This window comes from Sphaerodactylus townsendi, linkage group LG06, assembly GCF_021028975.2.
Source record: "Sphaerodactylus townsendi isolate TG3544 linkage group LG06, MPM_Stown_v2.3, whole genome shotgun sequence".
NCBI lineage: Eukaryota > Metazoa > Chordata > Lepidosauria > Squamata > Sphaerodactylidae > Sphaerodactylus > Sphaerodactylus townsendi.
Genome location: NC_059430.1, coordinates 106,789,474 through 106,815,117, shown reverse-complemented (window position 1 = coordinate 106,815,117; position 25,644 = coordinate 106,789,474). Strand labels below are relative to the sequence as shown.

At 42.2% G+C, this 25,644-nt stretch overlaps 1 protein-coding gene across 3 annotated transcripts in view; it reads left to right on the top strand.

Moving 5' to 3' along the window:
• PCLO (piccolo presynaptic cytomatrix protein) overlaps positions 1-25,644 on the top strand; it is a 177,491-nt gene that overhangs the window by 143,326 nt on the left and 8,521 nt on the right. Inside the window, exons 14-23 of one of the 3 annotated variants that reach the window (XM_048501407.1) lie at positions 1,688-1,741; positions 3,456-3,586; positions 6,156-6,182; positions 9,355-9,448; positions 13,158-13,229; positions 14,433-14,613; positions 15,164-15,358; positions 16,397-16,576; positions 23,118-23,259; positions 24,208-24,275. In XM_048501407.1, coding sequence (XP_048357364.1) covers positions 1,688-1,741; positions 3,456-3,586; positions 6,156-6,182; positions 9,355-9,448; positions 13,158-13,229; positions 14,433-14,613; positions 15,164-15,358; positions 16,397-16,576; positions 23,118-23,259; positions 24,208-24,275 — 1,144 coding nt within the window. Of the gene's footprint in view, positions 1-1,687; positions 1,742-3,455; positions 3,587-6,155; positions 6,183-9,354; positions 9,449-13,157; positions 13,230-14,432; positions 14,614-15,163; positions 15,359-16,393; positions 16,577-23,117; positions 23,260-24,207; positions 24,276-25,644 lie in introns of all 3 variants that reach the window. The other 2 variants (XM_048501406.1, XM_048501408.1) reach the window with 2 other exon arrangements.

The following is a 25,644-nucleotide window of genomic DNA, read 5'->3' as shown; positions in this document are numbered from 1 at the left end:
TTGCATGGGGCCCGCCACTTCAGGTCCCTTCTTACCTTCTCCCGGTGAAGTCATGCCCGCGACGCCGCAAGGAAGAGACGAGACGCGGAGATATCATCTGGTGGAGAGAGCCAGTAGCAGGAAGCGCGGGATCCCGTGATCCTGGCAACTCTGCCCTGCGCCAGTTTCTCGCACCTTTTATTAGGGTTTCATTAGGGGCGTGTAAAGGGGTCGGATAGGCGGGAGACCGGGAGACCGGGAGAGCGGGAGATGATCATGTGATGCATGATCTCACCAGGCTGCTACGTGCAGGAGGAAGCATCCGCGTCTGGGTCTAATCCTCACCTGGGGGCAAGAGCCCTTTTGTCCCTTTGTCTGGGACACCTGGTGACCGTGAGTCAGGTAGTTCATGACCCGTGACTCAAGGGGGAACGGGGGTTGGGGGAGCGAGTGCGCCCAGAAGGCCATAGCTGGCACCGGCATTCCAGGAGCTCTTTCTACGGTTCTGCTGGGTTCGCGGGCTCACCCCTACATCCCGGCTGCCATCACTCTGCAGAGGCCAGGGGACACACCCCCGTGGCCATGGTGATGACTCCAGGGGCAGAGGCCAGGAGGCATGTTCCCTGGCTTCTGCAGAGTGGCAGTAGCCAGGAGATGGTAAGAGAGGAACTAAAGTGGAACAGGGAAAATAGTGGCATCCACCCGGTGCTGTTCACAAAAGACTTGCTCAATGAATACGTTGTTGTGAGGGAGGTGGGCTGTTGTGGCTTCGCTCCAGCTGTGGCTGCTGTGTGAAGTCCTCCCCCACAATGGTGTTTTTACCAGTCCCACACCAGTCTTTATGGCCCGTGTGGAATGGGCCTCAGTCTCAGCAAATTCAGACCCCATCAGCATATCAAGTTCAGGTTCTGGTTGGATATGCACTGTGATTAGGAGTATGCACTATTTTTTCTGGTATTTTTTTACATTTGAGTTTATTGAACCCCCCCCCCCCAATAGCTGAAAACCCATACCAGAAAATTGCAGGGGAGGGGGGAGAGAGAGCTGTTTGTTTGTTTGTGGCTTTTCCATATATCTGAAAAATGTTGGCTCCATTAAAGTCTATGGGAATTTTTTCAAGGCTCTGGGGGAAGCTGTTTTTTAAGGTAGAGGCACCCAGTTTGCAGCATATCTACAGATGACTTTCCTTAGAAGAACCCCCACATTTGGTGGCATTTGGTTTATGGGTCCCCAAAAGGCCCATCTTCCACTGGAAGCAATTGAAAAATCTAATAGAAGATGGCGACACCCTATTTGGGGACCCATAAAATTGGACCTCCATAATCAAACACTACCAAACTTGAGGGTTCTTCTAAAGAAAGTTACCTGCAGCTGTGCTTCAAATATGATGCCTCTACCTTGAAAAACAGTCTCCTCAGAGCCCCCCAAAATTCCCCATAGACTTTAATGGGCTAATGTCACACTCAAGCATCTCAAGGAGAAATTCCCACCATTGATTTCAATGGAAGTAGATGGCTAACTGTTTTGCTCCATTTGCATTCAATGGGAGATATTTGCAAGGCTCTGGGGACTGTTTTTTCAAAGTAAAGACCCCAGATTTGCAGCACATCTGTTGGTGACTGTCAGGAGAACCAGTAATGGTAATTACAATTATAACAATGAGGTAAACATATTTGACACTGATTATGCTTTTTTAAATATAATTTAGCAACCCGCTGAAGCCACGAAGACAAGTTCCCATCCAGTTACTGGAGAAATTCAGGTAGCAGTCTGGTATTAACATTTAAAATATATATATGATATATATATAAATGTATGTGCAGAGCAGGCATCTATTCTTTTTATTGTTTCTAGGCTGTGATATTGGACAGGTGTGTACTGGGGGGTGGGGTGGTAGGGGAAAACATGTTGTGCAAAGGGAAAGCTCAGTCATCTCACTGGACATTGCCAAGTCTTTGGGCATAGTGAAAGTAGCTCTTTGGATTGTGGACACTATCTGGAATTACTATTATGCTGCTAAAGCCAGGTAAGAAAGTATAGATCAGGTATTGGCTTACCAGTTACCCTCCATCGTGCGGAGGGGCACCCATGATCAGTTGCTTAGCTCATTTTTTAGAACCTTCTATTTCCAACTTTCATATTTCATTCCCAAAAATGTAAACATATGGCCAGTTTGTTAGATTTCGTTTAGAGTCATGGATATGCCCAGTAGTGTGTGTGACTGCAGTTTATAGAAAGTTCTCCAGAGACATAAATGTAAAAGGTAAAACTTACATTCATTCAATCATCTTCAGTTCACAACTTTGTTCCAAGAAAAGGTAAATAGAAAGAACCCTATCTAAAGAGATTACTTTCCCTATGACAAGTGGGCACAACTAACGCGCCATCACGTGTGTGGAAGTGAGTGGATGCTGCAGTGGCAAAGGCCCCACTGAGCAGGCTGCCATTGACCATGCGCTCGGGTCAAAGGCTAGAGCAGAAGTGAAGACTAGCATGGGGAAGAAAGGAAGTTAGTGGGCGGTCTCCTGGCCCAGACAAGGAGGGGAAACAAGAGAGGTAACATCACAGAGTGAGATACACAGCACCCCCCAGTGTCCAGGCATGCAGAAGTCGCTTATTCCAACACAGTTATCATAAACGTAATTCACAATATTAAACTCATTAAACATTACACAAGTAATAATAATTATAAGGCAGTATCAATGTTGTTGTTGTAAAATCAACATGGTTTAATTGCTATGTTAATATTTTAAGAACAGCATTGTTATGAAGAAGCCTTTAAACTACTCTTTTAAAATGTGAAGGCATAGAAATGTATAATGGCTCAGAAAGAATGCAATAGCATTTGTGTCTTTTGGCTAACAAAGTTTATTAAAACTGATAATATGTCTGCCTTGAAAGGGCACTGTTGTGAATTCTTCAACCCACACATCATCCAACCTGGCTTTGCTTTTCCAAACCTTCATGGTGAAACATGTTTGGGAAAGATTGTAGAAAAGACAAGGAAATGAGGAGATACACAAATATACCACAATGCTGTAGAGAACAAAGGAAAAAACCACTCCCCAACTACATAAAATTGAAGGCAAATGACACATGTGGAAACTCCAGTAGCCTGTTGTTTTTAAATTGTGATGTTTTCAATTGGTACAAAAAAATTTAAACATCACATTCTCAAACTGGGTAGCTTTAAAATGTTTCAAATAAATAAAACCAAGTCTCCACTGTGTAGTGAACGATAATCCACTCAGACTGGGCAGCTTTCAAATGTTTCAGATGAATAAAACCCAGTGTCCATTTTCTTTCTGTGTAGTTAACGATAATCAACTTAAAATAAACTTTTTCTCAGATCCATTTATGAAACTGTAGAATTCGCCTACTGAGATGCAGAGTCAGGAAATCGTATTTGGTTTTATTAGCAGCATTATTTGGATAAAATGGGAGAGAGTCGCTAACCTTAATTCATGTTTCCTTAGCTGCAAATCAACTATGACAAGCACCTTGGTAATCTGATCATTCATGTGCTTCAAGCAAGAAACCTTAGTCCCCGGGACAACAATGGCTATTCTGACCCATTCGTCAAGGTCTATCTTCTGCCTGGAAGAGGGTAAGTGGAGGGTAAATTTCAGTATTGAACTACTCTTGGAAGTCATGGTTTGGACAAGTTCCAAGTTCAAGAAGCATTTTCCTTATGATCTCATCTGTCAAGGACCTCAACACATGTGCCTCTCAAATCCCTGAACATTTGCTAGACAGGTTGTGGTGGGGTTTCCGGGCTGTGTGGCCATGGTCTGGTAGATTTTGTTCCTAACCTTTTGCCTGAATCAAACAACATCAAAACTGATAAGTCTGTCGCAATCTCCATCTCAAATCTAGCGACAGACTTATCAGCTTTGATGTTGTCTCACTGTTCACCTAAATTCCAGTGAAAGATACACTCGCACTCATCGGTCAGATTTTTCCAGATGACATCACAGTTTTGTTTCAATACTGCCTAACAACCAGCTACTTTTAATGGGACAATGATTACTATGAGCAGACAGATGGGGTAGCCATAGGAAGCCCCCTTCATCCAGTGATAGCCAATTTTTACATGAAACATTTTGAGAAACGAGCCCTCAAAACAGCACCCAGGAAACCCACAACTTGGTTCCAATTTATGGATGACACTTTTGCAATCTGGGGCCATGGTGAGGAGGAACTGCTGAATTTTCTGGACTACCTTAACAGCATCCACCCAAACATCCAGTTTACCATGGAAATTGAAAAAGAAGGAAAACTGCCTTTTTTAGATGTCTTGGTCTCTCACGGACCCACCACCAATTGGGCCACACAGTATACAGAAAACCAACACACACAAACCGGTATCTTCATAAAAACTCCAACCACCATCCACAACAGAAAAGGGGCATAATCAAAACTCTGACAGATCGTGCAAAACGAATTTGTGAACCTCACCTCCTCCCTGTTGAAATCAATCATCTTGACTGGGCTCTGCAGGCTAATGGCTACTCCACAACAGAAATCAGAAGAGCTTTAAGACCAAGACAAATCCAGAGGACTGAGGAGAAACAGCCCACCACAGGAAAAATATTTCTACCATACATCAAGGGAATCACAGATCAAATAGGGAAACTGATGAAAAAACACAACCTACAAACCATCTTCAAACCTACCAGGAAAATATAGCAGATGCTACGCTCAGCAAAAGATAAGAGAGATCCCCTCACTTCTGCAGGAGTCTATCGCATACCCTGCAGCTGTGGGAAGGTCTACATGACAACCACAAAATGCAACATTCAGACTTGCATTAAGGAGCACGAAAAACACTGTCAGCTTAATCATCCTGAAAAATCTGCAGTTGCAGAACATGTGTTAAAACTGGATATAACATTTTATTTGAGAACACTGAAATTCTGGACAATTTGGAAGGTTACTATGTCAGACTACATAGGGAGCCCATTGAAATTCACAAACACCAAGACAACTTCAACAAGAAAGAAGAGACTCTGAAAATTAGCAAAGCTTGGCTACCAGTACTTAAAAAATGGACTGATAACCCCACCCGCAATACAGTGCAGTCAGCCACACCTTTGCATAGCAAGTTCCACCCAAACACTTACTGATTGGTTCCCCACCCTGAAACATGGACAATATACCCCACAACTTTCTCTTCTCACTAGACACAGTGTGAAACAGACTTTTCTCTATGATACACCTCTGAAGATGCCAGCCACAGATGCAGGTGAAACGTTAGGAACAAGATCTACCAGACCACGGCCACACAGCCCAAAAAACCCACCAGAACCAGTTGAATCCGGCCATGAAAGCCTTCAACAATACATTTGCTAGACAGCCTGTATCTGCATCCTAGTTAGCAGTTTCTCATTGAAAGTAGTTGGATCTGATTATAATTTGGTAGAAGAAAGATGCATCACACAAAAACTTTTTCATGTTTCTCTGGCCCCTTCCGCACACGCAAAATAATGCATTTTCAAACCACTTTCACAACTGTTTGCAAGTGGATTTTGCCATTCCGCACAGCTTCAAAGAGCACTGAAAGCAGTTTGAAAGTGCATTATTCTGCATGTGCGGAATGAGCCACAGTGTTTTTTTCTCATAGTTACATGTCACTTAGGCTGTGATGCGTTGATTGTGCCTGAGAATCAATCACAGTGTCCATTTGTTGCCATCTAGAACACAATTGTCTACTGCAAGTAGTTTTCATCTCCTTGCAGAATTAGATCTGTTGAGTCATGTATTATATTTCTTCAGAAATATGAGTTGACTCCTTGTAAATAAGTTTAATAATCTGGAGATGTAAATGAAGCTGGAGAGAGCAATGTGGTAAATCACAAGTTTTAATTCAACTGGAGTGATTAAAAAACTGGTAAAATAATATCTCACTTCATTATTTTCTGTATTTAGTTACCGCTGCTAAGAATAACCACGCTGAAGAAACAAAGGTGCTACTGTATGCCCTGTTGACTTACTGAGTGCTAATTAGTTTTAAAGGTTTCTGCATGTCCAATTGCCTAGGCCACTTAACCTTTCTACTTCATAATTCTGATGTGAACATTCACCTTCAATTGCTTTCCTCTCTTTTTATCTGATTTCTCTTATTTTGCCTCCTGTCTTTCCCCGTAATATTCAATGCCTTCTCTGGATTCTTGCAGTCAAGTAATGGTTGTCCAGAATGCAAGGTAGAGTAGATATCCTTAAATTGCTTTCTGGTGTCTTTCTGTGTGAAATGGCTTATATTTTGTGCATAAGTTGCAATGACTGATGATACAACTAACAAACACTTCTCTCGGTGATGGATTTGTTGTTCATTGTCTCTGGTCACTGAAAAATCCAAACCTGGCAAAGAGCTTATTTCTTAGGAGCCAGTCTTTCAAAAGAGGTGAAAAAATGAACTTAGGGAGTCTTTTTTTTTTTTCAGGGACTCCAGCAGTGGGTTTTTACTGATACATGGAGCAGCAATGGACTGGGAAATTCTACCATATTTATTTTATTGAAATTTTGAATTGAAAAAGTGGTTAATTTAAGAGTGTGCTGGTTCTACCCATCACTCTTCCCTCTTTGTTCAACTAAATCTTCATGATATCTACCCAATCAGACTCCTCATTCAGTATCAAGTTCCGGATAAGGGATGTTTTGTTTTGAACCAACCTGGAATTCAACAGCAACACTTTCAGGCAAAGGGCACCTTCACACATGCAAAATAATGCAATGTTAATCCACTTTCAATGCACTTTAACAATTGTTTGCAAGTGGATTTTGCAGTTTCGCACAGTAAAATCCAGCTGCAAAGTGCATTGAAAGTGGACTGAAAGTGCATTATTCTGCATGTGCGAAAATGCTCTAAGTGGGTGATCAGCAAAATTGCCAGGGACTCCTCAGTTGGAAGCAGGAGCAGTAGAATGGATGGGCACAACCTGCCAATCTTTTCTTTTGTTTACGTGACCTGTCCTTCTTCCATCACCATTCACCGGTTCATCAATAGTGGCATCTCTAGAGGTGCAGTTATCCAAGCACATTTCAATTTGATTTTAACCGCTGTTTTTAAAAAGGGATTGGTAATTTATTTGTATGGACGTTTAATTGTTTAATCTTGTTTGTGTTTAGCTGTATTATGATTTGATTTTGCTGTGCACCACCCAGAGCCCTCCGGGGATAGGGCGGTATATAAGATTAAACAATAAATAGATAGATAGATAGATAGATAGATAGATAGATAGATAGATAGATAGATAGATAGATAGATAGATAGATAGATAGATAGATAGATAGATAGATAGATAGATAGCTAGATAGATAGATAGATAGATAGATAGATAGATAGATAGATAGATAGATAGATAGATAGATAGATAGATAGATAGATAGATAGATAGATAGATAGATAGATAGATAGATAGATAGATAGATAGATAGATAGATAGATAGATAGATAGATAGATGGACGGGTGGACGGGTGGACGGGTGGACGGGTGGGTGGGTGGGTGGGTGGGTGGATGGATGGATGGATGGATGGATGGATGGATGGATGGATGGATGGATGGATGGATGGATGGATGGATGGATGGATGGATGGATGGATGGATGGATGGATGGATAAAATATACAGCGTAAAAAACTTTCCAGGAATCTTGGCTATCAACCACCAAATGGGATCTGTTCACTCCTGGCACTGTAACATTGAGCCAATGCTCTTCTTTATGACGGTGTACTGGCTAACCCACTTGGAGAGGACAGAGACAACTGGACCCCAACATTAGTCAGTCTGTCTCCTGTCCTGTCCCTGGTGGCATTCCTATTGCTGTAGGAACCAAAAACCAAGACCCTCAGTTCTTGCCCTTTGGCAAGCTGGCTAGTTTAAGCATTGCCTGTTAAAAGACAGGAGGCTATCAGTCCTTGGAGGTCTTACAACTGGCCCAGCGTGCTCGCATTACTGGCTTATTTAAAAGCACTTCCTGTTTTTTTAAAAAAATGACCTGAGACAATATAGCAAAAATGAAAAAGCTGTTCCAGGGTGGAGAAATAGCCCTTTTAAGCTTTTTGAGTTCAGAAAATGTCATCAGCTCTTGGAATTTTCTTACTTTATTTTAATTTGGGGGGGGGGGGCAGGTACCCTGCTGCTTTTCTCAGCAAAGTGTGAAGCCTTTCTCAACTTGAGTGGCTGTTCCACAAGAGGAAGTGTTGCTTAAGTTGGAAAGTGCTCTTTAGACTGGAGAAAATCTTCCAGCTTTGTTGTGTAGAGCTGTTGGATACAAACCATTAAAATGGTTGTGGTGGGTTTTACGAGCTGTGTGGCCATGGTCTGGAGCACTGGTTCCCAAACTTATTTGGCCTACCGCCCCCTTTCCAGAAAAAATAGTACTTAGCGCCCCCTGGAAATTAATTTTTTTTTAATTTTAATAGCAATATAACAGAAAGATGTATGTATTGATGTTTATACCTGTGGCCATCATCGCCCCCCTGGATCGCTGCAGCACCCACCAGGGGTGGTGGCGCCCACTTTGGGAATCACTGGTCTGGAGCCTGGAAAACCCACCACAACCAGTTGAATCTGTCCGTGAAAGCCTTCGACAATACATTAAACCATTAAAATGTTCTTTTGTGATCTTGCAGTAGAGCCACAGATGTTGGGATGCGATATAGGATCTACTGTCAAATGTGATGTGTGGTCTACTGTCAACAGCTTGTAGAGGAAAAGGGATTCATAGTTAGTTGTATTTTGCCATGTTCTCAAGGTCCAGGAAACAAAATATTGAAAATCAGGTAATTCAGCAAAAGACCTGAAGTACCGTATAGAAAAAGGAGCTTTTGCTGGTCTTCTGGGTTTATTTTTTGCCCTAGGTAACAGGAAAGGATCAATCTTGAATTAATGGTTCTATCATTAGCAGGATATTTATTTTTACCTAAGCTTCCTTTTACCATTTTCAAGGGATAATTTTCTGATGATTAAAGGCTACCAAATAAAAATGTAACGGATTAAATCCCTTTCTGCTTGATGGATGGAAGAAAGCTTTAAAAAAAATCAATTCCCATTTATTCTTATAATGAGACCTATCTCTGAAAAGCACAAGGAATAATTTTTTTCTTAATATAGCACAGGTATTTGTGATGTTTTGTCCATCAAAGGCTGAGGTTGAAAAGTTTCTTAATAGGTAGAGTTACATTTTCATCGAATGAACTAGGGGAGTTGCAGGCAAATCATTATCTGAAACAGCAGAGTGATTCTTCTATCATTATATTGAGCTGCCCTGAATTCTAAGTTTTATTTATTTCTTTTGTCATTGTTTCGATCTTAAAACAGGAGAAGATGAGTAAAAAATCACTAATTATCTTTCTTGCTTTGTCCCAATGCAGTGTTGAGAACAAGAGGAGAACGAAATATGTACAGAAAACCTTGAATCCTGAATGGAACCAGACAGTCATTTATAAAAACATCTCCACAGAGCAGGTCTGTGACTCTTCTGTTCCTTACCAGATATAGTAAAAGTTTGGCTCCCAACTCATGAGAAGCTCAATATAATACATTCCCAGAACTAGTGCTTCATGCTGCTAAGACTCTTGTCTGTCTTTTCACCTTCTTTTTTCTAAGCTTCCTTAGGAGTATGGCATTTTTACACTGAGGGGCAAAACAGAAAAATTAACACAAGTGATAAACCGAATGGCACCACATCAGCCCTTTGTGTTTGGCAAACAATGAAAAACAAATGATATTCTCAGGCCCCTTCCGCACACGCAAAATAATGCGTTTTCAAACCACTTTCACAACTGTTTGCAAGTGGATTTTGCTATTCCACACAGCTTCAAAGAGCACTGAAAGTAGTTTGAAAGTGCATTATTCTGCATGTGCGGAATGAGCCTCAGTGTCCCCAGCACTTATTTAAATGGAGAGTGCCTTGTGCTGAACTGGCAAGCAAACCTTGATAAACATTCTGTTACCCTCAACAGTCTCCACTCAAGTTGGGGGAATTAGCTGGCGCCAGAGCGTTAGGTGGTAACTAGGATCAATAACTTATGTATACCAGGACTGTCCCAGGTGAAAACTCTTAAATGAACAGGTAGTTGTTGAAACAGAAATGAGTTTTATCGAAATAAAATAAACAATAAAACATAAACAGATAAAGCACACAAGAGCTAACAAGAGAAAAGGGAGGATGTTGTATAGCCTTTAGGGATGGGTAATAATTACCAGTCCTGGAGGACCTGTCCATGGAAGCAGTGTTGTGGAGGGGAAACAACCAGTGTCTCTGGAAACAAAGAGCATATCCATACAGAAGTGGGTTGAGCGCACAAATCCAATGCACACACATACGAAGGGGGACAAATAACCTGTTTTATACCCCAAACAAATCCTGAGGCAGTATAAGGTATTCTGGCTGGAAACTCAGAGATGAAAGAACTGATTGCTTTCCGGGGTTTTGGACAAAAAGATAGAAAAGCTTAATAGTTTGTTCATGTTTGGCTGATGGGATGCAGATCCAAGTCCTGGACCATTTTCTTAACTGCCAATGGATTAGAGGGATGGATGCAGATGAATAGTCTGCTTGGAGACCTGATTAAATGGAGTATAGTTAATGGAATATAGTTAAGCCAGGCATACATTCAGAGCAGCCCTGGTTAGTACTTGGATGGAAGACCGCCAAGAAAGTCAAGGAGTATTATGCAGAGGCAGGCAATGGCAAACCACCTTTGAACATCTCTTGCCTAGAAAACCCTACAAGGGCTCATTCCGCACATGCAGAATAATGCACTTTCAAACTTCTTTCAGTGCTCTTTGAAGCTGTACAGAATAGCAAAATCCACTTGCAAACAGTTGTGAAAGTGGTTTGAAAACGCATTATTTTGCATGTGCGGAAGGGGCCAAGGTCACCATAATTCAGTTTTGACTTGATGGCACTTTCTACCAACAATGAGGGGCAACTTCAGGCAGTCAATAAAGTCCAATCTTAAATACTTTCCAGGACCATATCACTTTGGGCTACAAGTACAAGGAATCACAAATTAATATTCCCCCCCCCCCAAAAAAAAATCCAGTGTTGATTGGATTCTGCCCTTAGTTTTTGACTTCACTGCAAAAAATCATAGTGTAGAAAGTAACTCTCTCAAATAAGATATTATGGGTCAGATTAGTGTATCACAATATAGTGAGTGCCCATGCAATTTCTCAGCTTCTGTTCCTGTGGGCAGGTATCTCCAAATTACTGGAGACATTTTTCACCCAGGCATTGAAGCCAACTTTACAGACAATTTTCAAAGGGAAATTTTCATTTAGCACTCTCACTACCATTATTTGTTGCGTCTTTTTTAAAAGATGTGAATTATTTTTTAATAATATGAGGAATTACTATACACATTAAAAATGTATGAGGAAACCAGCCCACGACACCAATTAATGCAATGAAAGTGCATATTTCACATTTTTAAAAGGAGAAAAACACATTTTTATGTAAATGCCTAGCTAGCACATTTTCCATTAATCTTCCCCTCCTCTTGCATTACTTACCTTGTGTTAGTTAATTATTTAGGTTCCATGTTTACTTAAAGGTAAACAGGTAGCAGGACACTTCTCCCAAATTCATTCCTCCTCCTGTTTCTTTTCCCACCTTCCTTCACTTCCATCTGTGGGGCACAAAGTGGAGCTTGGCATATGGCAGCAGGCAGGGGAGAAGAGATGGGGAAGGGACTGGTGGAGGACCAAGGTAGAGCTGCTCTCTTGGCTCCTGGCTGGTAACTGTGCAGCCCTGCAGAAGATAAGCAATAAAGAGAGACTCTTACGGTGCAACCCTAAGGAGGTGATAGTTGTGCGGCTGGTGACAGCTCAGCTGCGCTAACGCCCAAGAGGCTTGCTGCGTCATAGGCACCAAGGCAAAAGCAGCGTTCCCCTGACCTCTGTGAAATCCTCCAATGTAGCACAATGGACTGTGGTTATCTTTTTGCTGACATATGGGGTCATTCCTGTTCCGAAAGGGCTGACTAAAGCTGACTCCACCCCCAGGAACACCCCCATTGCTACCAGCTCCCCTATCCCATAGTAATGCAAAGAGCTGCCCATGAGGGCAGAGTCCTTTTATTTACCACCTGTCTGGAGATAGTGGCCTCTGCTGTTCTGTGCCTTGACCTGCTTGCCTAAACTGACAGGAGCCTCGCTAGGATGAGTCAGAAGGCAATAATTCCATGGAATGACACATGCTCTCACCTGGCTACTTAGTTACAAAGTATATTTGGGGTGGATATTGTCTGTCTGTATTGTCCTTCCTGCACTGGCTCAGCAAACCAGGGAAATATATATTACTTTCCATCATGGAATGTTACACATTACCAACCAACTAACAGTTACCTGCACTCTGTATGCTAGAGCTTTCCTGCCTGCTGCCAGCTAATGCAGCCCACTGAGCTCTATGAAATGCTCCTCTTGGGGATCAGTGACCCTGAGGAACAATATGAGGGGAGCCTCCAACTGGACGGGGAAATTGTAGGGATGCCCATTTAGTTTGGCTCCAACCCTGTTGCGAATAATGGAAGAAGGAAGGAAAGAATCCCAGCAGATAACAAACCTTCTGTGTACTTGTTGGCTGCATGTTTAAGAAGGTCTGGATCAGATACTGAAGATCCATTCACTGTTGTTGATCTATTCACTGTTGTTTAACAAATGCTATGGAATGCCCTTGTTGTGCAGCATTACTCTGGATCTAGTCAGGCAAGGAACTTTACTTCTGAGAAATCTTCTTAATAACCGTGATGCCTGATGTTAAGATAGGTGGCAGATCTGTTGTTCCTGAATCTGGGAAAAGTATTGTTTGAAATGGTCTTGTGAAGTGACACAGCCATGTCCCAATAACCTTTTACAGTCAGGGCTTCACACTAAGTACTATGGGAAGATGAGCAGCTGCTATCAACTTTTTAATAGTCAGAGTGTGGGAGCAGGGCCAAGTATTGCACAAGAACCACGCCGAGTTCGCTAAGCCGAGCTCATCCATCTTGAGAGGACATTTCAGCTTTGCCCAAAACTAGTTTTCCAAGGCCAAGGTTGACATGTGGACAGTAAATTGCCTGGCTGTCCTGCTGAAAAAGTGTTGGGGGCAGGTGACAAGAAGAGCTTATTTTATGTGTTGGACTTGGCAGCTTCAAGGTTTGTTTGTTTGTTTGAATTTTAACTCTAGCTGAAGAAGAAAACCTTAGAAGTTACAGTCTGGGACTATGATAGATTCTCCTCCAATGACTTGCTTGGTGAGGTGAGTATTCCATTTTGCTAGCTTCACTGTTTTTTTCTCACAACACAGGGCCGTTAACCAAGAGCACATACCCACTCTATGTTTTTCATTAACACAAACAATTCTGTTATCCTTGAGAGATGATGTGCTTATGTGGAGAAAGGTAATGAGTTTTCCTGAACCTTTCCATACATTGATTGAGTTTTGTACCAGGGATCTTTGCCACCTTCTATTTCCCTGCACGCTTTGAAATGCTGCACCTGGTGTTCCTTTGTGAGAGGCTGCAGCAAATGCTCTCATACACATGAAACAAGTCCTGCAAATGCAACAAAGGCTTGCACAAAGGCGTGGGAGTGATTTCTGCCCATTTTGCTCTTCTTCTGTAGCCCCCCCTTCCCTCGCCAACAGGTATTCATCTCATTATTGCCTGTCTACTATGTCCCTTTCTCCTGCGTCTCCCTGAAATTTCCATGGGCCTGATTTTTGAATCTCTGTAAAGAGGTTCTTGTTTCGACAGCATAATAATAGGAGTCTCTCCAGGCCAACATATGGAAAAATTAGAAGGGAAAATATCTAAGAAATGTTTCTTGCAGCCCAATACAGAGTGGGGGTTGTGGGAGTAGCGCAGGCTTGCGCTGACATGGGTACCCATCCCACCAGTGTAAGGAACACCTACGCCAGCAAAGACAACAAACACGCCAATGGGAGAACACCACATGACTCTGGAAGATCTCACTGCTCTGAAGCTACACGAGCATTGGAGAGCATGCTGCTGCAGCAGAGGGTGAGCTGTGGGCATTTCCAGGGTGGAGTTGGTTTCCACCAAGTTCCACTTTAGTTGGTTTCCACCAAGCTTTCAGCCTGGGAATGCCCTGCTCCCTGCCTGCAGACTTACACCACTAGAAACTGTGGCATAAGTCCTTTTTCAATGTTGTTGTTTTTTCAGATGGTGGGGTCTGTTTGTTTTCAGACTTTCCCACGCTGCCTAAAGTCCCATTGGAAGCAATGCAGAAATGGCACCAATGCTGTCTGCCACACCCTCTGGATTAGGCTGCCCATATTCTATTTGTTCAGGAATGTTCTCTGCCTTTGTATTATGTGCCAGGTGTATGTTTGTAGCCTGCTTACCATTCTGCTTTGTTTTGACTGAAGAAAACTTTGACCTGCATGCACATCAGCCATGAGGATTCATTCTGGAAACTTACTGTCTGTGCCACTGTGCAGGTGTTAATTGAGCTATCTAGTGCCTCTCAACTGGATAACACTCCTCGGTGGTATCCACTGAAGGAGCAAAGTGAAAGCATTGACCACGGGAAACCTCACTCTGGACAGAGTAGCCAGCAGTCACCAAAACCATCTGTTATCAAGAGCAGAAGTCATGGGATTTTTCCTGATCCATCCAAAGGTAAGAAATTTCTCTCTCTCTCTCTCTCTCTCTCTCTCTCTGTATGTATGTATGTATGTATGTATGTATGTATGTATGTATGTATGTATGTATGTATGTATGTATGTATGTATGTATGTATGTATGTATGTATGTATATGGAGGCTTACTGTGGGAAAGGCCCTCTTCTCCTTCCCTCTGTTAGTCCAAGCTGAAGCTCAGCACCAAGTGTTTGTTGCACTAAATGACCCTCACCATAAGAACAGGTTCTGAGCAATGAGTTTCCTCTGAGGCTGCTTCTGCGCATGCAGAATAATGCACTTCCAGTCCACTTTCACAGTTGTTTGCAAGTGGATTTTGCTATTCCGCACAGTAAAATCCAGCTGCAAAGTGCATTCAAAGTGGATTGAAAGTGCATTATTCTGCATGTGCAGAAGGGGCCTGAGGAGATCTTTAGTCACTGGAGCTTTTGGGATCAGCTACAGCGACTGTTGTTTTATACCCATGAAGCAGAGACTGATAACAAGACTATTCCTGCTGGATAATCACACCATTTTCCCTTGCCCATCAGACATGCAGGTACCCACCATTGAGAAGTCCCACAGCAGTCCTGGAAGCTCTAAATCATCCTCTGAAGGACACCTACGCTCTCATGGCCCATCCCGCAGCCAAAGCAAAACCAGCGTCACTCAAACTCACCTTGAAGATGCTGGGGCAGCCATCGCCGCTGCTGAAGCAGCTGTCCAACAGCTCCGCCTTCAACCAAGTAAAAGACGCAAATAAAATTCCTCAGCATGGCAGCTTAATATTCATCTGTTGCTCCCCTCCCCGTCCCCACCTGTCCTTTCCTTGCTGGGCTTTTCTTTCGGTTTTCAGCACACCGAGTCAACATACCTCTCTTTGTCTGTGTGTCAATATATATAAATATATTCCTCCTCTTTAGCTCTACTCTTTTATTTACATACACGGCTGCAAAACTGGCTGTTTCTCTGCATCTCGGTCCATCGTCTAGTCCACAGTGCCCAATGTGGGAAAATTCTGTTGTGTGCCATTGATTTAGCGGGAATAAACTCCTCAACCAATAATTCAGATGTATTGCTTCTAGCTCTCCACCCACACCTAACTGAGAAAACCAGGTTGTGTGCATTAGAGTGCGAACAAGAACCTGAAAACCTTTAAGAACTCCATAAAACAATTTCAGCCTTTATTACTGAACATGGCTCAGTTTGGCTCTGGCAAGCAGTGGCCATTTTATTTTTGACATGATTGTTAAAGACAACATCCTTGAGGTATTTGTAAGCCTTGAGGTATTTGTAAGCTAGCTTAGCTGAGTCTACATTATGCCAGGGGTGGGCTTGATTTTTCTTTTTTAGTGCAGTGATTCTTAAAATGCGGACAGGTTTGACAAATCGCAGCACCATCTTAGCTCCCCAGACTGCAAGTCACCCCTCCTGGAATTGCTGGTTGAGGGTTGGATTGTGGGAAAATGAGCATTATCCATCTGTGGTATCCTTGTGTTGTCCTCATGATGATCATAAAGTCACTGGGGTGTAATGCAGAAAGAAGGAAACGAACATTCTCTGTCTTCTTCCTCTTTTGTGTTGTTGTTGTTTAAAAGAAACAGCCAGTTTAATTGCCCTCTTTTAATGCTGTGCATGTGATGTCTCTTTGGTGTTCAGACACTTACATATTTAAATATGGAAAGGAACCCCCTCCCACTTCTGTTTGCATGACTGACATTTAAGCTGGTTCCATCTGAGGATACATACTCTGGGTTTCCATTTCACCCACACTGCCACAGCAGCACATAAAAGCGGTCAATCTAATAATGCAAGGAAGCAGCACAGACACAGCATTGCAGGAGTCCTCCCCATTCAAAGAACTCAGTCTGACAATCTGCCTCCACCAGCCAGTGACAGCAAAGACCAAAACCAGCTTGCCCTCAGGAAAGTGATGTCTGATGGACCAGCCAAGCCTGAAGGAGGTGAGCACAAAGCCAGGCTGAAGAAGTCAACATTGCAAATGCCACCTTTCTTTCTTTCTTTCTTTTGTTCTTTCTTACAGTACTTATAGATTACCTTTCTCTCGACAAACCAATACCGTACTTCTTGCCGTGTCTGCTAATTTAGCAGAGATTGAAATTCAACCCTCTTTCCACAGTGCTCAGTTTGAGAAACAAAAGAAAAATGTTTCCCAATCTTACTACTCAGGAAAAACGCCCCACTTTGAAAGGCTGCCTGAATTAGAGAGCATTTGGATTCCAGGAACCTTTTTTCCCAAAAGTGGATTGTCTCTGCTGACATTGCTTACTAAATAGCATGCGGTGAACATGCGTCCTTCCCTAAAGGCAACAAACATCAGTGTATCCATTCTCACTTGTTTCTCTGAGAACCGTTTCTGAGATGATGATCATGGCCTTGTGAGATAAATGGTTTGAAAGGTTACAAAAGAATCAGCCCTGAGGATGGATTTTGTAAGGTAAAATCGTTACAGATAAACGAATACTTTTAACTCCTTCGTTATCAAATATGTGTCAGTTCTTCAATCTGCTGTTTCAAAAATAGCTTAGCTGTTAAGGTAATGAGTTTTGCCAGTTCACACCAATTAATAATAGATCATTTTTGGTTCGTGTGACAGGCCCAAAAAAGCATTCCGGTTTATAATACTATCAAAACTTGAAAGTTTAAAATTGTAGTTGAAGTTTATATTCTTTCTCCACGGCCTTTTCTAAAGAAGTTAATCGCAGGATTTGTTTCATGATAAAGAAACTCAGCATACTTCACAAATTACCAAAAGAAATCAGGATGAAACATGCAAAGTAATTACCCATGAGATATACCACCTTTCCATGAATAGAAATTCAGTAGTATTTAATGTCATGGAGCAGTAAACCCAGGAAGGGGGACACACTTGTCACTAATTCAGTGTGACAAGTCACACACACGCAAACACCCCAGGTGAAATCTCTGCTGTAAGGAGTGTTGCAGTCATTGAAAGCTGGGACCGTGGCTCAGTGGCAGAGCATCTGCTTTGCATGCCAAAGGCCCCAGATTTAATCCAGTTATTTCTAGCACAACATAGGTGACAAAAAAGACCTTGGTCGATTCCCCATGGGGAAAATCATCCTGGGATTGGACCGTGACCATAAAGTACAGTACCTTTTGTTCCCGGTCTGTCACTCCCCTTGGCAGCCGAGGTCTGGAGTTGAAACAGTAATCAGAGCTCGGGATCATCTTGTCACCTCTTCTATTCCTCGTTCCCGATTGGCTGTTGCTTCAGGGCGGGAACATGAATGGGCGTTCCCTTTTTTTGTTTGTTTTTTTAAGGTAACTGCTACGTACCTATGTCGTCACAAAGCACAGAGCTTCGTAGCCAGAAACAGCACACAAACGTGCACCTATTAATTGCATGCTCGTGGCTTTGTATGCAAGAAAAAAAATTAAGACTCGTTCCTGCCCGCCCTGAGTATCCCATTCTGCGCATGCCCAGTAGACTTAGCTGTGATTGGCTGACAGAACGAATGGAGACTCAAGGTGGGAAAACAATTCCCCATGATACCGGGCTCATCCCGTGTTCGCCGGAAAATGCCAGAAGTGATGTACCCTCCTGGCAGTTTCTGAAAAACCCTGGTTGAGAGGGGTATTGCAGGGCTGGCACGGGACTAAGCCAAATTCAACCCAAGAGCCGTGGGGAGCTCTCCCGTTGTCCCGAGACACCTACCAGAGCTATCACACATTATTTCCACCATGGGGAATTGACCCTTGACTTCAGACCACAGAGAGCCCCTGCCAAAGAAGATGGTTTTGACCTTGGGGACATAAAAGTTTGGCCTAGCATAAGCCAGTTGTGTGGGTTCATCATGTACTTAAAAATCCAGATGGCTTTTCCAGCGAAGGCTCTCCAAGCAAACAAAAATGAATTTGTAACTTGTATTGTCAAAGGCTTTCACGGCCGGATTCAACTGGTTCTGGTGGGTTTTCCAGGCTGTGTGTCCGTGGTCTGGTGGATCTTGTTCCTAACGTTTCGCCTGCATCTGTGGCTGGCATCTTCGGAGGTGTATCACAAAGTCTGTTTCACACTGTGTCTAAGTGAGAAGGGAAAGTTTAGTGTGGTATATTGTCCATGTCCCAGGGTGGGGAACCAATCATTAAGTGTTTGGGTGGAACTTCCTATGCAAAGGTGTGGTTGAGTGATTTGCATAGCAAGTTCCACCCAAACACTTAATGATTGGTTCCCCATCCTGGGACATGGACAATATGCCACACTAAACTTTCCCTTCTCACTTAGACACAGTGTGAAACAGACTTCTCTCTGTGATACACCTCCGAAGATGCCAGCCACAGATGCAGGCGAAACGTTAGGAACAAAATCCACCAGACCACGGCCACACAGCCCGGAAAACCCACCAGAACCAATTTGTAGCTTGTAAGTTCCCTCTTTCTTGAGAAAAAATATTACATTTTGTAAAGGAGAGGGATAATGTACAGAGGGAAAGTGTGGCGGACTGCAGGACAGACTTCTTACAACTGTAATTTCTCGCTATTTCAAGTCCATTCTTTAAAACCCAGCCTTCCCTGATGCTTCCTCATAGCACTTCTGTTCAGAAGTTTACAGCTTCTGAATACAGTTACATTTAATTACCATAGCATTCATTAACTGATCCCTCTATAAAGCCATCTGTGCTTGTAGCCATTGCTACCTCCCCTGGCAGCACATTCCACAATTTAATTACTCATTGAATAGAGAAATATTTCCTTTTGTTGGTCCTGAATCTTTTGCCCATCAACTTCATTGGATGCCCGCAAGCCTTGGTATTATGGGAGAGTGGAAACAATTCCTTTTGTCCACTTTCTGAACCCTATACATAATTATACAAACCTCTGTCTTAACCTTGTTTACTTATTTTCTCTTTGAACTTAAAAAATCCCAATCTCCTTAATTTATCCTCATAGGGAAGATCACTTGATCATCTTGGCTGTCCTGTTTTGCACTTTTTACAACTCTGCAGTATCTTTTTGAAGATTTAGCAACCAGAGGTGTACACAGCATTCCACGTGAGGTTGCACTTATGGGAGCATCATAGCATTTTCGGTCCCATATCTAATAATCCCAGAATAGTTTTTTGACTGCTCTGAGTTTGCTTTCATTGAGCTATCCACACCAATCCCAAGATTTCTTTCCCCCTCAATCTTGACCAGTTCAATATATATTTAAAGTTAGGATTTTTTGTTCCAGTGTGCATTGCCTTACATTTATTTACATTGAGCATCTTCTGCCTTATAGCCAACTCACCCAATTTAGGAGATCTTGCTAGAGCTCTTCACACCCTGCTTTGGTTTTCACTATCCTGAATAATCTGTTATCATCCACAAACTTGGTTATTATGCTACACTGCTCAACTCCAATTCTTGATCATTAATGAACAAATTTAATAGCACTGGGTGCAATAACAATCTTTGTGGGATCTCGCTGCTCACTTCTCTTCATTGAGAGAACTATCCATTTCTTTCTACTCTCTGCTTGCTGTCATTTAACCAGTCCACCAGAGGATCCATGACTGCTGAGCTTCCTCAGAAGATTTTGATGAGGGACCTTTTCAAAAGCCTTTGAGAATAATATAATAGCCACCAGGGTATCTTTATTCACATGCTTGTTAACATTCCCAAACAATTCTAAGCATTTAATGAGGTTGGACTTCTTTGCTGAAGGCTTTGCTCCTCTATGTGATTGATTTTATTGTTGATTTTATTGTTGATATTATTTGTAAGCCACCTGGAGCTCGTCAAGGGAAGGACAGACTAGAAATCAAATTGTAAATAAATAAATGATGGGCTTAATAATTCTATCTTCGTTAACATGTTCTGCTGTTAATGAAATAGATGTTAGATTATCTGACTTCTCAGATACCATCCACAACGTTGGTGTTTGTGACTTCTAAGTCAGCTTGTCCTAAAACATATTCCAATGCAATGGGCAAATGAACTTATCACTTAATTTGTTTATCTGCATATTTATTTTTTGTCCATCATTAACATCCCTGGAACTGAGGAAATACATGCAAGCACTCAAGGAGATAAGGGACTCCATGTGTATAAAGTCTGTTTAGAGTAACCAAATTGTGGTTTGACTGTGATGTCTGAACTGGACATGAAGTGAAAGAGGCGAGAATCATATAATCATAAGTATCCTAAAAAATGGGCAGGATCAATTTTAATAGGTTTTCTAAGGCAATACATTCCCATTTGCCGTGGTATCACACTTGAGAGTGTGCATTGATACCACTGTAATTGTTATTGATGGACTCCAAATATACAAATTTCAGGGTATATACAAATTCCTTCTAAGTACAAAATTAAGACACAGAGTTATAGGAAAACACCATAATGAAATCATTTCATTTCGTCTTCTTAACAACTCTGTGATGTAGGTTTTTGTGAGACAGGGACGCCACAGGGATGTAGCTTGGTGGGAATTTGAACCTAGTTCTTCCATTCTTAAGGTTCCCACCAGTGTTCCACACTGTTGTTGAGTGTGTTGCAAGGATTCCCATAATGTCCAGTGAGCCCAAAAACTGTGCTATGTTACATTTATTTGCTTGCTTTTTTTTGTATTTTTAGTTTTCTATTCTTATTATTGTCATTTATACTTTCTTCCTGTTGGGGACCCAAATCATCCTTCATCATTGTCCTCTCCTCCATGTTAGTCACACAACAGTCCTGTGTGGTAGGTTAAGGTTAAAGTGTGTGACTGCCCCAAGGTCACCCAGCAAGCTTAAACAGCAAACTGGAGATTTGTACCTGGGTCTCTCAGATCATAGTCTGACACTCCAACCACTATACCATGCTGATTCTCTTTGATGTCTTTTTACACCTGCATTTAGTGGTAGATAATTTTGAAAGTAATTCTACACTTTGCTCTTGTGTGTGAGTGTGTGCGCACATACTTAAATTTTCTGTTATTGGCCCCTTCCGCACATGCAGAATAATGCACTTTCAGTCCACTTTTCAGCTGTGCAGAATAGCAAAATCTACTTGCAAACAATTGTGAAAGTGGATTGAAAGTGCATTATTCTGCATGTGCGGAAGGGGCCATTGTCCTTGACAATTATGTTTAAAATGTGAACTAATGCAAAGCTTCATTGGCAGATGTTATGTTGTGAGATATTGACTTTTCAGCATATTTTCTAGCTGGGCTAACATTGGAAAGGGTAATAAATTGAGATACATTATAAGAGGAAAACGGAGTAAATATATGCTCCCAAATACCTCCAGTATTTTTTGGAAAGGACACAGTTTTTCACATGAATTCAGAATACACACACAGTGCTTTGAAATTTTTTCTAAAAGAGTTTTCCGAAAGGCAGGGTTTTTTACTGTAACGCTATCTGTAAGCTTGTTTGAATTTTTAATGAGCAGTTGAGAAATGTATTCAAGTAGTTATGAGGCATTTATGTATTTATTTATCCTTATATTTATATCCCACCCTTGCCCTGCATAGCAGGACTCAGGACCGTAGCAACAATTTAAAATACACTAAATTAATCCATTGATTTAAACTAAATTAAAACAGCACAATAGGTGGTGCTGAAAAGTAAGTGTGTCTAGATAATGCGGAAGGGGCCACGAGATCTCGGCCAGCCAACAGATTTGCTTTATACCATCACTGCGCTCAACTATATGCCTGGCGGGACAGCTCCACCTTGAGAGCACAATTAAACTGAACGAGGCCATTTAAAGCTCAGACCTCCCTAGGTAGACCATTCTACCAGGTAAGGGGCCTGAGCTGAGAAAGACCTGGCCCTAGTCGAGGACAACCGGATAGCCAATATTTCTTATATAATTTCTGTGGTACCGAATGACAAAGCGTTTCATCTCGGTTTTTTGTGATATTCCCTTTTTTAAAAGCTGCCCAGCAGAATGAGTGAGTGACTCAGGCCCTTTCCCCACTCACCGTTTGCTGCGCGCTACTCTCGCCGAGTAGCGTGGGGTCCAACTGCACTCCCCACTACAGGGGCGGCTACAACACAGCCGCCCCGACTCTGCTGCTCTTGCGCCCCCTCAGCGCGGGTCAAAACGGCGCCTTTTGATGACCCCGCGCGGGGCAGTGGGGAAGCCCGGGGAACACGATCCTCGCACTAAAAAAGTCCTGGACAAAGACGAAGCGGACGTCATTTTAAAAGTGGGGAAATGGCCTCGATTAGTGCGGCGGATTGTACGTAATTAGCAAATGAGAGCTCTTTACCAGTTGCGAGGAAATTGGAATTTTTAAAATGATGCCACCTAATGAATTACTTAACCTCAGTGCAAAACTGCTGAACAGGTTAACCAGGTTAACCAGGGAAGAATAATGAGCTAATGGAAATTAGGAACAACAGGTGAAAAGATCTGGGTTTTGTTTTGGGCTTGTGTTTTGTCTGCTTGTTCATTTTTGGCCTCTTACCTCTTGAACAGCCAGGTGGTATTAATGCTGTTTTCCCTGACGCCAAGCCAGCTTGTCTGATAACCTGCCATTCCTACTTTGTACAGCAAAGCCCACCAACCACCGACCAGCAGAAAGCTCCGTCTCCACAGGCTCATCAGCCAGTAGTTTTGGCAGCGGATACAGTGTGGACAGTGAGGGGAGCTCCAGCACCACCGGGGACAGCAATTTATTTCCCATTCCAAGAATGTAAGGCTTTTTTCAAACTGCTTTTGCTATACATGGGAAAGACCAGTGACTGGACTGAAGTGCCTATAGAAACTCTGTTTCAGATAAAGATGTTAGTATGGTCAGTTGAGGTGCAACAGTTGAGAACATTGTATTCTCCATGTTAGAATATAGTCCAAACGAATATGAGAATTATCATTCATTTTTACATGCTACCTTTGTCAAAACCATTATTTTGTGCACTATAGAACACAATACTTTGATACAGGAGCATGTATAGTCCATGGAATGACTATCATCAAACTTTCAAACAGATGTGGGGAGCAGGTATAGGTAGGCACCAGGACCAGGTGGAGTATTCTACAATAAAGAAGGTCCAGCATGTTGAGTTCTGTGGCAGAGGAATATACAATCTACTAACATATTTTTGTGAGACGGAGCATAGTCTTCAGCAAACTGATGTCCTTTCCCCCTTGAGACAATCATGCCTGCCAGGTTTACTCAGAAGTAAGTCAATGGGACTTATCTCCAGTAAAGTATGCATGGGATTGCAGCCTTCATTTATTTGTTTTAAACTTACAGACCGATCTTACAACATTAAGCAGTTAGAATTCAGCAAGAAGTCCTAGAAGGCTCATGTTGGAAACAGAACAAACATTATGCCCAACTTCAGCCTAGAACTCCCTCAGATTTTGGTGAAATTATTCAGCTACATGACACTGCCAAGGAGGTGTCCTCAGAATATTCCCAGAGCATGTTGAAACTGCTCTGGAGATTTTTAAAACAGACACACCTAAGTTGTCCTGTTGAAACAGAGCATAGGAAGGGAAGATACCCACTACTAAATCAGGTGTACATTCCAGCCAATGTGGAGACCCCTGTGGCTTCTATCTCCCCACCACCACCACCACCACCTACAATCAGATACTAGCTCAAGGTTAAAGAATGCTTAATTATATTTTTGAACAGAGGAAAGATGAACCAGAATGGCCAAGAAGCAGTGAAGCCGCCGGGAGTAGGGTTAACAGAATCTGAAGGTAAATGAATATGTTAATGTAACCTCTATCTGTGGGTTCTGTGGGGCAGAACTTGGAATGAGTTTGCAACAACAATTTTTAAAAACAAAATGGTTTACTTTCTTAACATATAACATCAACATTTAACATCACACTTCAAGGTCCTGTTCAGGTTGCATTTTCAAGTCCTTATATTTACAGTCTACTGATACTGCCAAGTCCAATTCTTCTTTGCAAGTGGGTTGGCTCCTGAAGACTCCAAGGGCTTGATGAACAGGATTCAACATGATGAAGGTTTCCAGGAGAACTCTCACCCATTACAAACATAAAAAGAAACCCTGAAACAATAAACTCCAACATTTACAACATAGCAAAAATAAACAACTACCTTCCCAGTAGTTCCCAACAACATTGCAGTTACCTTAACAAGGTGTTAAGGGCTTATAGAAATCAAGGTCCGAGTCTGGTAGCTTTGTCTCCTCCAACTACATGAGGTCTGCAGCCTCTGCTGTTTTGAGTCTCCACCCCTTACTGGGTCAACCCATTCTGAGCATGGGGGTTACATTAACTTTACAGATACCTTTTGTTACAAACATCTTTTGTGCATGCTGTGTTTTATTTCTCCCCATAGGAAAGTATAACAGCTACTGACTTATACAAGCAAAAACAAAGGCCTGTAATGAGGGATGAGGGGCTAAATGTGTTCTCTGGCCTTCGTGATCGTAATGGCCGCTGTGATAAGCTGTGAGATCTGGCAAATCATGCTTACTTGGTCAGCATAATCCCCTGGGTCTCACACGACTCCCTCCACATATTGTAGGAGCACATGGACCAGAGATGCACAGTTGTCCCATTGCATGTAGGTTTGACTCATCTCAATTTGTGGATGTGTCTTGGCTGCATGGGTCCTTCAGCTGAAAGTAATGTAATTAATTCCTTCCATTGGAGACTTTTGGAGAACATTCAGCCTCCTAGATTCTTTTGCAGCTTGAGCTGTACAAATCTTCTCTTGTCTGGAACTGTGAGCCTCAAAAATGTTATTCTGTTCTTCACATTGCTCCAAGACACTGGAGCAAAAAAGCAGCCAGCTTGAAGTCTTTAAGAGTGCAGACAGTGGTGTTGATGGGATGTCTATTTTTAGTCTTCCAAGTGCAGAGAGCTTGAGATTACAAAAACCTCTCAAAGGCTGTTTGTCAGATCCCAACAAATCAAGCATCACAGTGAGAGACCCAAATGGTAATGATTACTACTGAACATTGTTAATGTCAACACTTTGTTCTCTCTTCGTATCTGTTATAACCCCACCATTAAGCATATTCAGTTCATCACGATTTTTCTACTCTCTTTGCTGATGAACCAGTGCATATCCTCCAATGTGTTAGGGGCTGGA